This window comes from Vicugna pacos, chromosome 22, assembly GCF_048564905.1.
Source record: "Vicugna pacos chromosome 22, VicPac4, whole genome shotgun sequence".
Classification (NCBI taxonomy): domain Eukaryota; kingdom Metazoa; phylum Chordata; class Mammalia; order Artiodactyla; family Camelidae; genus Vicugna; species Vicugna pacos.
This window is the reverse complement of record NC_133008.1, coordinates 9,421,729-9,437,446: the sequence shown is the minus strand read 5'-3', so window position 1 is coordinate 9,437,446 and position 15,718 is coordinate 9,421,729. Positions and strand designations below refer to the sequence as shown.

General features: G+C 46.5%; 1 protein-coding gene across 5 annotated transcripts in view; it reads left to right on the top strand.

Moving 5' to 3' along the window:
• The window catches only part of SFXN1 (sideroflexin 1), a 33,199-nt gene extending 24,309 nt beyond the window's left edge, over positions 1-8,890 (top strand). For 4 of the 5 annotated variants that reach the window (XM_072947208.1, XM_072947210.1, XM_072947211.1 and 1 more), the window contains 4 exons: positions 1,237-1,309; positions 2,238-2,287; positions 2,877-2,924; positions 6,671-8,890. In XM_072947208.1, coding sequence (XP_072803309.1) covers positions 1,237-1,309; positions 2,238-2,287; positions 2,877-2,924; positions 6,671-6,733 — 234 coding nt within the window. In that variant the 3' untranslated portion in view covers positions 6,734-8,890. The remainder of the gene's footprint in view (positions 1-1,236; positions 1,310-2,237; positions 2,288-2,876; positions 2,925-6,670) is intronic. The other variant, XM_072947212.1, reaches the window with a different exon arrangement.
• Positions 8,891-15,718: the final 6,828 nt, after the last annotated feature.

The window sequence follows — 15,718 nt, the reverse complement described above, 5'->3', positions numbered from 1 at the left end:
AAGCTTACCATGTGACCCAGCCATTTCACTCCTAGGGATCTGCCTAGAAGAAATGAGAACGCAAGTCCATAAAAGCCAGATGTTCGCAGCGGCTTTATTTGCAATTGCCAAAGACTGGAAATAAGCCAGATGTTCATCCACAAGAGGATGGGTTGATCTGATTGTCGTGAATCCACACAAGGGAACACCTAACTCAGCAACAAAAAGTGCTGAGCTCTGGATGCACACAACCACAGGAATGAATCTCAGAATAATTACCCAAGACAGTAGCTACTCTATATGTAATCCTAGAAAATAGGAACTAATACATAGTGACAGAAAGTAGATGAGAGGTTGCCAGGGAGCGGGTGACCCTGCGGTGTAGGGAAGATGGTGGAATAGCCCAGGCCACGAGGAATAAGGAAGACATTAGGGATGATGGACATGTTCATTATTTTGATCGTGGTGATGGCTTCACAGCTGAAGACATATGTCAAAACTTGTACACAGTGAATCTGTGCAGTTTATTGTATGTTGGAAAGCTATTCGTGAAAAGATCATCGGGAGGAGAAAGAATCGAGAGTCAAATTAACTTTTTGTAGTTTTTACCTCTTTGAAGATATGTCTTTTAAACTTACAATTCCTGTCTTTAATTCATTTAAACTTTTCATTTCGAATACCCTCCGTTTGCACGAGTCTGTAAGGTCCCTACTTGAAGGAGCTCTGAGGTTATCTAGGGGAAAACCACACATCGTTAGCTCGCTCGTGTATTCTCAGACTCAGTCCTGTTGAAGAAGTCGGGAAGGATGAGGCAGGATGCGGTGCTGGGGAGGGAGTTGGGAGGAGGGATGACATGCAGGTTGGGGGCTCACGGGAGACGTCAGAATTCTGTAGGATCCCAGTCATTGCTGAGAGCCTTTCCAGCAAAGCCGCCGCCAGCCTTTCGTTTGGACACGTCCATCGTTGAGATCACACACAGCTGTTCAAGAGTCCACTTGAAGTGAGAGGCTGCTCTCACGGGCTCTCGTGGGCTCGTCTTCCCACAAGATCCCATCAGTACCCGTCACCAAGTCTGTGGACCCACGCAGAGGGCGCACGGGGAGGTGCTGGGAGAAGGATTTCCCGTCTCCTTGTGAAAATCCTTCATCATCGGTCCAGAGCCAGTTGCCCCAGATACAGGTTTCCTCTCCTTGCTGTCCTTTGAGGGGTGACACTGTGTGTGTCTCTGCTCATCAACGTTTCTCCCTTCCTCTCTAGCCCGTGCCTCCCTCCCCTCACGTTAACCTGCGCGATGTACCCTTTCGCCAGAGGAGCCTCCTCGGGGACCAGGGTACGCCTCCGACGCGGGCCGCCGTGGAATCATGGTTTTTTCACAGCTTGTGTTGACTCTTAACTAAGTTGGCTGATTTCCTTACAACCGATTCACAGCTCGGTCGCAGCTAGTTCAGTGGCCTGATTTAGAGTAATCTAGAGACCTCATCCCTCTTTCAATTGTGTATTACACCTTTTTAAAACTCCTTTTTGAAAACTAAAAATCTAATGCACATATTCTCCAAAACACCAACGAACTCATTCATTTCCATTAAAAAAAAGTGATCAGCAAAAATGTGTTATGCCAGCAAGAGTTTTAACCATGCTGACAGCAACTAAAACCACGAAAGAAGAGGCACAGAGGAGGGCAGATGGGGCGGGGTGCTCGTTGGGCATCTGCTACGGTCCAGGCACGGTGCTAGGGGCTGTGTGAATGTTATCTGGTGCATCTTCACTTGCAAGCTTTGAGGATGCTGTGGTGATCCCCGCCCTACAGAGAAGGAGACCAAAGCCTGGAGAGGTTGGGCTCCGTCTGCCCTTTCCCCACGGTCGGGATGAGCTGGTAGGGCAGAGAGCTGCGTGCGGGTTCGTTAGTCTTCCAGCCTTGGAACCAGACCGCCCTGCCTCCCCGGCTACGAGAGAAACTATCGCGGAGCGATAATGGTTTCTCCAGCTCCCAGAGACAGCCAGGCAGCTCTCAGATGATACGTGCAGGGGAACAAAAGGAGAAGCCTCCTGAGCTTTGCATGTGCGTCCAGCGACAGATCAAGGAGGGGACCGGGAAGTCAGGACTAACGGGCTTGTTGGCGTGTTACGGCCGCATCTCACTAATCGCATTCCAGCCGGATCTTGTAATGGGGCGTGGCTCCTTCCGGTTTCCCAGCAGAAGAGGCGGTCTCTCAGAGCCTCTATGTGAGTTATTCAAAATCATTTCTCTCTCAACACAGAGGTTCCCGTGGATGAGCGCCCCCATCCAGGTTGGACTGGTTGGCTTCTGGTGAGTAGAGTGACTCTGATGTCATTAATTTCTCTGTCAAAGAGAAATACACGGTATATGAAAGGTGAGGGAAAGGGTGGATGACATGGGACACAAGCTTTTTTCTAATACTCATTTATTTAGTCATTTATTTTATTTATTTTTTTTTAATGAAGGTGCTGGGGATTGAACCCAAGACCTCGTGCGTGCTAAGCACGTGCTCTACCACTGAGCTGTACCCTCCCTGGGATACACTTGAAAAATGTCAGACCATGCCCAAAACATCTGGAACTCATGGTCCCAGTAACTCAGCTGGAAGTAAATTGTTTTTAGAGAAACCTACAACATTTTAGGGCAATTGGCGTGATTCTTTTTTGAAGTCCTTTTATCTCTTTGATTTTTTAAAAAATTATTTTGACCGTCACTGGTAATAAAATCACACGAACAGGACATATTTTTGTGAAGCAATGTAACACTCAAAAGAAAGAAAAGGAAGGGAGGAAGGAAGGAAGGAAGGAAGAGAATTGTTATAAAAGTAAAATGGAGAAAGAATCTGAAAATCAGCCATTTCAAAATGCTGTGATTTGTCTCTTGTTTCTTTGTTTTTAAGTTTGGTATTTGCTACGCCTCTGTGCTGCGCTCTGTTTCCTCAGAAAAGGTATGTATTTGTTATTCTTTAGAATAATCGTGAGTTCTGATCTTAAAATCCAGTTGAAGGTGCGGGTCCGTTTCACTACTAGGAAAGTTGACTCTCAAAACGATAATTGAAACCAAGTCTCTAGAAGGCAGAGACAGAGGCAGAAATCAAACGCACATTTGTTGAATTTCAAAACCCTCTTTGCCCGGCTCTTCTCTGCTACTGATACCTTCGAAAATGCTTTATTCTTGTGTTAAGACTCAGGTTAGCTCGGGTGCAAATTTGCTTTTATAAAAATTTAAATATGGTTCGTTTGTTGTCCGGTCCCGTGGCCAAGGCACACTACCGTGCAGTTGTATTAGAACTTCAGCTCCACCCCCAGGGACGGCAGTTACATGCACTTACCTTCAGTGGTTGGTCTGTTTGCTTCCCCACTTCTCCTATGCGGAGTTTTTGTTTTGCTTTGTTTTGCCTCAAAAGCTTTATTGTACACAGGTCTTTCATCACCAGCTGCCTTTGAATCCTGCCTTTGATGTAAGAACTGGATGGACGGGCACTAAATCAGCATCCTATAAACAGAGGGCTTCCGCCGCCTTCCAGTCTAACATCACGGCGCAGAGAAGCAGCATTTTCTGTTTTGCTGTGGTTTGTGTCACTAGGCCCCTGCCTTTGTAATATCCTCCGTGGCCGGCGGGTCCCCAGCGTGTGGCCTTTCATGCCCTGGGCGTTTGTGCAGGTTTGAGATGAGGCGTTCTGCTCCAGAACTAGCTCCATCAGGTCCCTCTGAATGCCATCTTTTATCTGATCTTTCACTGGACAAATTTCAAAGAGAAGGAGCCTTTATCACTTTGATGCCTATAGCCAAGCCCCACCCTTGGGGAGGGCAGGACCCTCAGAATCTGCTTTCAGGCCCAGCCCTGAAGAATTTCCTCATCTAAAGAGGAGCACGCCTACCTATCTCGTTGTACAAACCCCAGAATCTCGGGGCTTCATAACAGAAAAACTTATTTCTTGAGTGCATAACTTTGGAATATCTGCATTTGGCACTTGACTTTGAACTCGGTGACAGAGATAGTGTCTGTGAAGTCCTGAGGAGCACTCCTGATAGCTGGCTGTTCTTATTTTGAGATTAAAAGAATGAAAATTGTGGGAAGGGATAAAGCAGGAGTTCGAAATTTGCACCTCTTGGGGAGTGATGGAAATGTGAGCTATCTTGATTGTGGTGGTGGTTTCATGGCCTTGATTTTGTTTAAGTGTTAGGAGAAAAAGCAATATATTCATTCTGATATTTGTTTTACGGAGTGAACTCTAGGTCTAGAAATTCAAAGATCTCTGTACCTGCTAGTGCCATGAAGTCACATGGTTTTACGTTCCGGAGACCAAGGACTCTCTCTCGTCTTCCTCTATTTAAAAACAAAGGCTATGAGTCTGGTTATTTCGTGTACACATTTGTTTGTACGTTTGTTTATATTTCTGTCCCTCACTAGTTCGGTAGAGTAATCATATCCCTTGGTTTGTAACACGCTGTCCTCATTGGTCCAAAAAGGACCCTCTTTTATTTTATTGATTTTAATGAAATAATGACCATTCAGGAATCCGCTGCCCAACCCATGAATAAAACTGTTGCCAATAGGTTATATCTATCCCTGAGTTCTTCCAGCCCTTCTCCCTGCCTCCCCTGCAGATTTAATCACGGGGATGAATTTCATGCTGGTCATGCAGTTGCACTGAAAACTTACCATCATCGTATATAAGCATGAGTCTTATGGTGGTGTTTAGTTTTGCCTCCGTGGGAACCTTTCAGAGAAGAGTGTCATATTCCTTTTGTTCAACATCATAGGAGTAAGATCCCTCCCCATTATTGCATGGAGTTGCAGCTCATTCACTGCTGTGTGTTAGCCACTGTATGAATACACCACAATTATCCATTCTCCTACGTGAATGAGACGAAACGAAAACACTCTTAGCAAAACCTGTAGGAAGCAGCAAAAGGGTTGCTTTGAGAGAAGTTTGTAGACTTAAATGTTCCTATTAGAGAGAAAAAATGGCTGAAAATCAATGCAGTAAATGTCCAACTTAATTTTAAAAAGATAAATAAAAATAAACTCCAGAGACAGAAAAAAGAAGGAGGTAAGACCATAAATAAGTCAAACAGATAATAAAGAAACACTTGAGGGTCCACAAAGTCGAAGTTGATCCTTTGAAAATAGAAACAAAGTAGACAATTATCTTATGATGTCAATCAAAACCAAAAGGCACAATGATAATTATAAATGAAAAAAAGGCGAAACTACGTAGATCCAGCAGAGATTGAAAAGATAGGAGAGTGTTACCAACATTATCACACAGTAGATGTGAAAACAGGCAAAATGGACGAATTCCTAGAAATGTATTATCAAAGCTGAAAAATTAGAAAGTCTGCATTGGCCTCCAGCCGTGAAGGAAGTTGCAGTGATCGTTAAACTTCTCCCCACAAGGAAAACACAAGAACCAGGTGGTTTTACAGGGGAGGGTTACTCAAGTGTCAAGAAACAAGATTATTCCAATTTCTTAAAACTCTCCTAGAAGATAAAAAAAAGAGACCACTCCCCATCATCCATTAGGGTTTGAGTAACTTTAATTCCAAAATCGGATTTGTCCTTTAAATTATATCAGTAGTAATTGTACATACTTACAGATCAATGGAAACCTGCAAGGACAGAGACACAGTGTAGCCCGTTGGTTTGGGGCGTGGCTTCCGGGTCGAGCTAGACCGGACTTCACATCTCAGGTGTAACTCCGGTTTCCTTATCTGTAAAACTAGGTTAATACCTGACTTTCAGAGTCTTTATAAGAACTGAAATGCGTAATGTCTGGCCCCCAAAATGAGCAACAAGTCACAGCCATTATCATTCTCATATTATTTTAAAATTACCCAAGGAACCACTCCATAGGGAAAAAAAATAGCCAATGTGGAGGGGTTTTTTTTAGTTTCTTTCTATAGTCAATAATTTTTCCTTTTTTTGACATATGTTTATTAATCTTTACCTCGTAGTTTACCACGTCTCAACTATCTTAAAGAACAATTCTTTTCAAAAGACAAATTACATATCAGAATGTCAGCAGTTTCTCTGGGCAATTTCTCCTCATCCTTTTATAGAACACGTATGTATTAATAACCAAAAAAAAAGAAAAAATAAGCTTTCATACACATACCCCTATAATAAAGTACATTTTTTTAAATGCCTAAAAGCAAAGACTCACAGTGGCCATTCTCAGTGGTGTGACTAAAGAGATGGTTTTTCTCGCACCTTCTAGCATTTTCTAGAAGTTTTAGCATTAGTTGCATTATTATTTATTAGACAGTGGACAAAAAACACATTAGTGCAAGTGAATTTTTAGTGCTAAAAACTCCACTGAGTGCATCTGTCTTTTTTCGTTAGTGGTGAACGTTTATATTGTTTCCCTTGGGAAGTGGCATAACCGCAGATTGTTTTGCGATGCTGTCAGTGCCTGAACGTACTGCAACCATACTTCCTTGCCAACGATGAGTGCTTAAGCCTTTTAATAATGGGAGAGGTCAAGAGGGTCTCTCAGTGCACTTCTTGGGTCCTTAGTGACAATTTTCTGAAAGGCACAGGGTGCTCATTTTCTGGGCACACAAAGCGTTTTTCCAACAGGACTCTGCACCAGTCATGGGGGCGGTGGGGGTCCCCTCTCTCCTCCCTTCACGTCCTAATGCCCACCCCCACCCGTGGAATAACCATGTCGTCTGTCCCTTATCCCAGTTCCATGTCCGTGACAAGCCTGGAGGAGGAGCTGCGAGCCAAGATACGAGAGACCCGTCCTGACTTACAGCGCGTGTACTTTAACAAGGGATTGTGAAGCAGGGGCAGAAACGCCTTCAGCCGGTGCCGCCAACCACAAGCCCGGTGTAGCCGAGCTGGCGAGGAATACCAGCCCGGGTCCTCCCAGTGACACAAACCTTTGAAAGCTCCACGTTAGCCTTTTAGAGTCAAGCTGCTGTGTACAGCGCAGCACCTGGTGTGGGCCGGGTGCCCCCACCTGTTGGCCCCCTTCCATTTGAATCACGGTCTGATTTACAGAGGCACCCTTCCTGCAGCTTTTTCCAAGGCCACTGTCCCAGCCCTCCCCCGGAGTTTTCGAAAGCCCCGCTAGGCATACAGTAGACGTTCACTAGCTGCTCCACAAATAACTTGATTATCAGTCGGCGGAAAGGACATCTGTTTGAAACATTGAACTGTTATTCCCACTTTTGTTTCCAATCAAAGCGGTCTCAGTAGTGAGTTGGGGAAACGCAAAAGCTCTGAGGCCAAACTGTGAAAATGACTTGTACATGTTCAGGGCAGCTGGCCCCCAGTCTGAGCAGGAAGCATCGCAAAGTAGATGATGGGTTTCTTGGATTCACAGACAAAAGCTCCTTCAGATCAGATACCTCCTGAAAGTCATAGGAACAGGCAGTCGCGAGGCGAGGTCCCCGCTGTCAGCAGCTGTGTGCTTTCGAATTGCTGGTGGGATTTCTTTGCCTGACTTTTAAATGTATCCTGTTTCACATTCCTGCGAAGGTGTTAATCTTCCCTTTACCTGTTGGCTTTATATTGAGTGATTTAAGCCAACGAGTCAACTAACTGAAATGTTAGTTGGAAAGGCAAATTTTGGAAGTCTTTCCAAAACTAGTGCAGTATGACTAATTTGAATCTGGTTTGTTTGCTCTTGTCTTGTTTTGTTTTGTTTTGTCTGTTTCGTTGTGTAGAAGCTGGTGCGCAGTTCGTTCACCTACAGGTCTTTCTGTGACATCGTAGCTCTGTTTGGCTTTCAGAAAGATACAGACACAGTGTGTGCGTGTGAATCCGTGACTAAGTGACATTTACTTGAATGTTGTATATTACATTCCACCCCTTGTGAGAATAACCAACGCCCGGACCACTGTTTTCATCACCCAGGTTAGCTTCACAAATAATACATTTAACGAAACAGAGATGATGTTTCAGTTCTGTCGAGGTTCAAAGGCATAAGCAGAATAGTTATTTTATCAAGTGTAGACCACTCGATCCAACTTGTAATTCAGAGACTTAATAAGTGAAAAAACAAAAATGTAGAAACTAATCTTGGCAGATTTTTTCCTGACAGTGTGACCAGCCTGAATTTCCTCACAAAGCGAGAATGGTGTGCCTCATGTCTGTGTTTCTGTTTTGTCTAAAAGGATTAATGGACCCAAAGCTTTGGGCCACTCTGAGCCTTTCTTTATGCTGCCAGAATTTCCTCGTTGAGAATTTCTCTATTAAACCATCCCATGACATTCCGGCCTTGGATGTATTTTGTTGCTATAGAGGCGTCTCTTTAAAAATTGATAAAAGCCGGAAATTCCAGGCACACCTCCACAAGGTGCTTCAAGGGCACTTCTAACAAGAAACTAAAGCCCGTGAGGCCTGCCCTGCTCACCCCAGCTAATCTCAGAATCCCTCTCCCCTGTCCACTGGTGGCCCCATCTCAGAATCTTAACCTTCATTGAAAAATTTATGACCAGTTGGAAGATTGACAAAATAACCGAAATTTGAATACACACCAGGAGGACAGGACCAAAGCATCATGACACAAGGGATGACAAGCCTGGAAGTGTGTCTTTTTAAACACTATTTACTGAAGTTTCCGACTCCTGATGCTTTTATAGAGAAATACGAACTGTAGCGTCGAATTGTGGTTTATAAAAAGGAACAAATTGAGCCAAGATTGGCAGTCTTCGCTGATCTCTTTGAAATAAATAACCTTTTTTTGGAGGAAAGTTCACGTGAGGTGCAATCCGCTGGTAACCGCAAATAGTTAATTAACATTGCTATGAACACGACATTAAGAATTAACGACTGTAAGTGTTAACTGACTGGCAGTTTTGATTTCAGTATTAGCACCGTGTCTTGCCAGAGTTGGAGTCAATGTATTATTTCAGTTCGACTGGATGAAATGTTAAATAAACTCGGAATGAAAATAAATCCTCTCTCTGGTTTGTACGGAATGGATGATGCAGTTTGTATGTTACGACCGATGGTACGTTTCATGTAAACTGAATCTCTCGGTACCATCAGTAACTCCTAGTAGATGTTTCTGTAGTACACCTTACGTGGGAAACAGATTCTAGTTCTGGCCACCAGCCTTCCACCTTCTCAAAGACTGCGTGCACAGAGATGCACAGACCCCCCCACCAGCCCCACGCAGCGCAACCCCAGGACCATTAGTTGTGCCCACAGCGGGAGTGAGAGTCTGCATCTGGATGGCTAACACCATTGCACAAGGTGGTGAGGTCACTCCGCTTTTATATCGTTTGTTGGATTCTAATGTGGAACTGGCATTTGCCGTGGTTCACAGAAAATATAAATTAACCCAAGATTGGGAAATGCCTTATGAACAGACTTCTTAAAGAGCTGTGAGCATTTTAACCTTCTTGGTCACATCTCTCTGCATCTGTTTCGCTACTGGAACTCAGTTTGTCACTTAAATTATGTAAATAAATCCAAGAGCTTGGGTCTAGGAGTCAGACGGAGCTGATGCAATCTTGGTCGTACCCACTTTTAAATATATGTATTTGGGATACGGACATCCTCTGTGACCTTCAGTCTTGTTCATTTGGGTGATTTGAGAAAATGATTGAGTCTACGTCGTAGAGTTGTAACCAAGGTACTTCCTGTACAGCAGTTCACATAGTGAACAGTCTGGGGGGGGTCGCCCATCATGTATTTGTCTAGCGACACTGCCCATGCATTCAAAACGCCAGTATATCAGTGCTAGCAGTAAGATTTCAGAACCCTGGCAACTTCCCCAGAGATAACCCACCACCTCACTAAAAATAGCAGATTAAAATGGTCACAGGGAGACACCTGAATCCATCCTTTGAAGCTGTCTAACGATGAAGGGTTTTGCCCAAACGAGATAGAGGTGGGAAAAGTCTCTGCTCACGGCTGAGAAGGCGGGGGCTTCCATAGTGAAATGCAAGTTCAAGGCTGCATCTGGTGGCTTGAAAACTAGAATGGGAGCCAAGGTCTGACCCCCAAACCGACAGCCCTGTCCAAAAGTACAAACAACTGGGACACTAAGAAAATTAGTGTTTCCCTTGTGGATTCAGAATTTCACTGCGAACTGAAGAAATATAAAGTTACATTGGGTAGCAATGCTAGAAGGTGTCACTTCAACCCCCGATGTTCAAAGTATGGTCCACAGCCCAGCGACATCCAGGTTTGCTAGAAATGCAAGTTCTCAGGGCCCAGCCCGGACCTACTGAGACAGCATATGTAAACATCGCAGCTGGAGAAGTTCCGGCTGTGCCCCGTCTCCCGTGCTCCATCAGGTCCATTTCAGATCAGCTTGTGATACTCTATGAATTTGCATATTTACCACTCCCCCCCCCCAGAGTGCAAGGAAGCATTTAGGTTCAATGTGGACATACCAAGGGGCACAGATCAACAGGCATCTGAGGGCAGGGATGTCCATGTGGTCCACTGCCAGAGCTCCAGCACCCAGAGAGCTGGTGCCGGCCACAGGTCCACATGGTCATCGGGTTTAACCTGGGCTCTTGCTGGGGATCTGAAGCCATGTCCCTGTATTTCCAATTTCCAATTGTGGAAAAGAATCCACCTGGCATTGTGCAGAGAGGTCATCACCAGGATGCAGAAAGAACAGGGACCATGAGAGTTTCTGGGAACACAGCTGGAAAGGAGCAGCGTCCCCAGGCATCCAGAGGCAAAGTGGCCGCGAGCAACCAAGTTGTGACTAGGGTTTGTCTGGAACCAGCCGGTTTGTCACTCAGGGCACCACTGGCCCTGGAGCTCCTGGAGCAAAAGGAGCATTGGCGATGAAACTCACAGGGGCTTGTTTCACACTCAGGGAGCCCATGGTCTGCCCAGTTTTAAAGAGATGGGATCTGAGGCTCAGACAGGTGGACTGACTTGTGTAATGTCACATGGTGATCCAACCACCATCTCAGTCCAGACCTGTCAAACTCCAAGAAGTGTCCTCCACTGTACTTCACGGCCTCTCCATCAACTGGAATAGTTAGAACTAGCTCTGGTACAGCATTTTACAATCCTCAAAGTGGTTTCACGTCTGCATACATTACTCCTTGTTTTACTGAGTCCAAACTCATTCTGCTCGCCGCACAACAGGCCAGTAAATCTGGAGATGAGGTGCTGGGGCAAGGAATAAGAGACTTCATTTGGAAAGCCGGCAAACCAAGAAGATGGTAGACTAATGTCTTGGAGAACCACCTCACCCAAATCAGAATCCAGGCTCCTTTTATACTAAAAAGGGGGAGGGGGTGTGGTTGATTGTTGCAAACTTCTTGGTGTAGGAATCCTTTGTTCTCACAGCTGTCCAAGAGGGTCAGATCATGGTGCCCCTATAAAACCTCTAAGAAAACAAAGGTTATTTTCCATTCTGCAACTAGATATCTTTATAGGAGCAAAAGTGTTAATATCCTTAAAGGTCAGAGCCTTGAGAATAGGCTCTCCTGTATATTTCAGGCTAAAGGCAACTTTGTTTTTACGAAAGGTGCAGAGCCAGCAAGACTAAGCCTAGAAAACAGGGCACAGGGTTAAAGCCAAAGGAACAGGTCTCATACGGAGTCAGATTTGTTGCATTACTCTTGTAATAACGCCAAGGGTTCCTCTGAGCATCTCTTCATTAAAAAGGTGGGGGCAAAAGTCCTGAAGAAGTGAAATCACTTACCACAAACCTAACTTGGTGAATTCAAAGGCTTTATAAAAGAACGTATTCACATTCCTTCATACACAGCAGCAAACAAAAGGTTTGCAGAACGTACAGTATTCAGATAAGCACCCAACGGTCAAAGGCGGGTCGGCAAGGTCATTGCCAGATGGGGTCCCCTATTACAGTAACAGGAGCAACCGTTCTCACAGCGTGGTACCTGGACCAGCAGTTACAGCATCAGTGGGAATGAGAAATGCCTCCTCTCAGGGCCTTTCTCCTCATACTGAATCAGAAACTCTAAGGTGGGACCCAGCCAACTTTTAACAATCCCTCTGAATGATTCTGACACCAGAAATTCAAAGGGCATGGAGGGATAAATTAGGGTTTGGGGATTAACAGAAGCACATCCCTATATATAAAATCGATAAATAACAAAGACCTACCGTATAACACAGGGAACTATATTCACTTTCTGCGGAGAGAGCCGCAGCGCGCAGAAGCGCCGCCAGGCAGCAGCATTGCCTGCAAGACGAGCGGCTGGAGCCTGCTGATCCCTGGAGCTGCCGGCAGGTGGCGCAAGGCAACGGACTTAGGCCTGCCAACGTGGGTCTCTGGATTTCTGATGCTAAGTCCGGAAGAGGGTGCAGGAAGCTATGAGAAGGACAGATGTGATCTCTCCAGCTGCAGCAAGTTGGAAAGATGCCCTGGTTTGGCGTCCGACAGGCAGGAATGGAGTCATCCACTGGGGCTCATTTTCCAGGGTACCGGATTCCCAGTGGCAGCGGGGCAGAGCGGAACCAGAACCAGACCAGAGTCAGTTCCCGCCCTCGGGGCTATCAGTGCTGTGACGCAGGCCAGTCACACCTGGAATCACACCTGGACAATGAACCCTGAGCCCGGCTGGCTGGATGAGGGGAGCTGGCAAGCAGGGACGGCTTGAGGGAGCAGGAATTTCTCAGTGGCAGGAGACGGGGCAGGAAGAAAATTGGGGCTCCTCGGGGGCAGGGGAGAGTCCATGTGAAAGACCTGGAAACCAAGGAGACTGTGGCTGAAGGTTGTGTGCACCAAGGGAAGTTTGGGGAAGATGCTCCCAGGTTCTCAGGGCCAAGTCGTGGGGGCCCTTCGGTGCCCAGTGAAGGAACATGGACTTCATCGTGAAAGCAGGGGGTCCTTCTCAGGGTGGTTTGTGCAGGGGAGGAATAGCAGTCAGGTCCTAGCTCTGTCTCTTACTGTTTCTTGCTAAGAGACAAGCCAGATCCCTTCTCTGAGCCTCAGTGTTCTCATCTGTAAGATGGAGACAATAAAACCCACCTTAGGTCTTGTGGTGAAGGTTAAAATGGACAAGTGGCAAGCCGGAAGTCATGACTTTCCTTCCCCTGCCGTTTAATTTCTCTGTAATAACGTCCAAACGGGAAAGGTGGGCAGACCATTTCCAGTACGGCCCCCAAGCCAGCTTGGTAAACATCAGTAGTGCGGGGAGTCGTCCCAGCCAGCTTCCCGGGGTGGGAAACCGTTTCATCGTGTGTGATTGCAATCAAGAGCAAGTTCTTTCCTTTTACTCCCGTTCATAATGAAAATGTATTTTAATCATGTGCAATCTCCAGGAAAGATGGTCGCCTGAGAGAACAATTTTTTTTAAATAAGGAAAAGCTAAAAATAGAGACAAAGATGTCGATGCTATTGAAATTCCAAAGGATGTAACCTCGCGTTACAAACTCTGAATAATAATTTCGGTCTGGAGGAGGGGAGATGCCTGGGACCCGTTTCCCCAGTAGAGCGGTGACAGGTGAAGCAAGAGACTAAGGGCTGGGCAGCTCTCCCCCTGGATGGCGCGGGTGCTGGCGACTGAAACGCGAAAGAAGCAAAAGATTTCCTTCCAACACGGCCTCCTCACCAAGAAGGCTGAGTCACGTCGGAAAATCCAGTAGTGATGACCCGATGAGGAGGAAGAGGGTGCTGTTACCGTGGGAGAAGCTGGGTCTGGATCCCACTTCCGAGGGGAAATTCCAGCTTCCCAGGAGCAATGAGGGGCTGGGGAGCAAAGGGCAAAGGAAGCCCCAGCTGCTGGCTAGGGCCTGATAATTAAATTTAAAAAAAATAAATAAATAAGAAAAGAAAAATGGAGGGAGGAAGAGGAGGCGGCTGGACCGAAAAGCCGCCTGGACCAGGGCCCAGCTGTGGACTGCAGTTCTCAGGTCTGGGAGTTGAGATTGGGAAACAGAGTGTCTGAGGGAAGGGGACTCCATCCTTGAAATGGGGCACCCCTGTTTGGGTGTAAGGCGGGATTTCTCACCCTGGCTTCACCCCCAGAATCTCTGGGAGAGATAGTCACCGGTCCTGTTGCTCAGGCCCCATCGAAACCAATGGCTTCCCAATATGCGGGTGTGGCCTGGGAATCAGCATTTTGGGCTCCCAGGACTCAGGTTCTGAGGTGCAGCCAGGGGTGAAAACTGCTGTCCTAGAGCTCAAGGAGTACTTTGAGGTGGTGTAATGACTGGAGGTGCTGCGGGGGGCGGGGAGAACGGTTAATGCACTGCTGTGACACGAATGCCCAGCGGTCAGCTGCAAGTATGGGCGTGAATTACCATTTAAATCCACTAGGCCACCGGCGAGCCCCCATTCCAGGCAGTGATGGCCAACAGCCACCGAGCAGTCATCTTACCCTGTCACCACCTCGTGTAAGCTCACAACACCCTGTAAAATAACTACCACCTCGGTTGCTCCCATTTCACAGATGCAATTACAGGGTTTCCGGGTCTTGCCAGAGGTCAGCCAGCCCGTATGCGGCAGGGGGCGGCAGAAGCCCGGCGTCGGGTGTTAGCGCTTCCTGGCGAAGCCGCCAGCTACCCTTCGGGTCCTGACCAGGCCCTCCCGCAGCCTGGCTTCCCTCCGCGGGAGGGGACGGAGCCAGCCTCCTGACCCCAAGGAAACAGTATCCAGGACTCCATGCCCACGGGCCTGGGAGAAGGGACCCGGACCTTTGCGGAAAGCAAACAGCAGATGTCCCTGGGGCCGCAGCTCCTTAGCTCTGGGGAGCGTGGCTCTGAAGAGAGTCCAGTGTGAGTGGAGTTTGCGACTGGACAGATGATGCATGTGGAACCCCGGAGGTTGCCCTATTCTGGATGCGCGCCTGCTTCTCCCATCCTTTGCCTTCGTCCAGGCTCTGCCTCACGCTCCTCCTCCGTGCCCCACCTTCTTTCATGCCTCAACTTCTCTGACCTAAGAAGCTCTTTATTTTTACTACCAAAATAACACATGCTCATAAGAATAAGCTAAGATGGCGCAGAAGTGTATAAAGTGATAACTTCCTTCTCCTAACCCCAGCCCCAACACTACCATCTCCAGGGGTAACTGGGTCTATGTTCATCTGGACACTGTCTATGCTCCTACAAACGTATATGCTCACCTGCGAGTATATTTGATTTGACTTTATAGAAATGAAATATATATGTTATACTCTAATCTTTCCTATTTCCCCTTAAAACATAAGCTGTGGATGTTTTTAAAGGTAATATATAGAGATTGATGTGGGAAGCCCCATGAAGACTGGCAGGACTCACAGGCAGGGACACTACTTTCCCACCAGTGCCATCCGGTTCCCTGGTCCAGCAATATTCTCTCGCTCTAGTGCTCCTGTAAAACCGCTTGCTTCTAGGAAAGCAGAACTTACCCCTAAGATTCTGTTGGTCCCTGAAGCTCACTCCTGATTGATCCATTTCTAATACCTCATTTACATAAAGCTCGCTCCTGATTGGTCCATTTCTATCACTCCTGATTGGTCCATTTCTAACACCTACTCTGCATATGATGTTGCAAGATGTTGCAAGATGTTGCAGATTCTTGACTGGTAGCCTATAAAAGCCTGTGTAAACCTACAGATGGGGTCCAGAGCCTGGAATGTTAACTCCTCTAGGCCTGCTGGCTTAATAAACTTGAGTTCTCCAGCTCTCTGAGTGCTGCTTGGTCTCTTGCCAAGATCCAGTTGCTGTAACACTGAGCTGTAACACACTTTGTTCTAATAAGATCTTCCTCATTATTCTTAAAAGTGTCATAGAATTCTGAAACATTCATTCTTATAATTTTTTTGTTTTGCTTTTTTTTTTTTGATGGGGGTTCTGGGG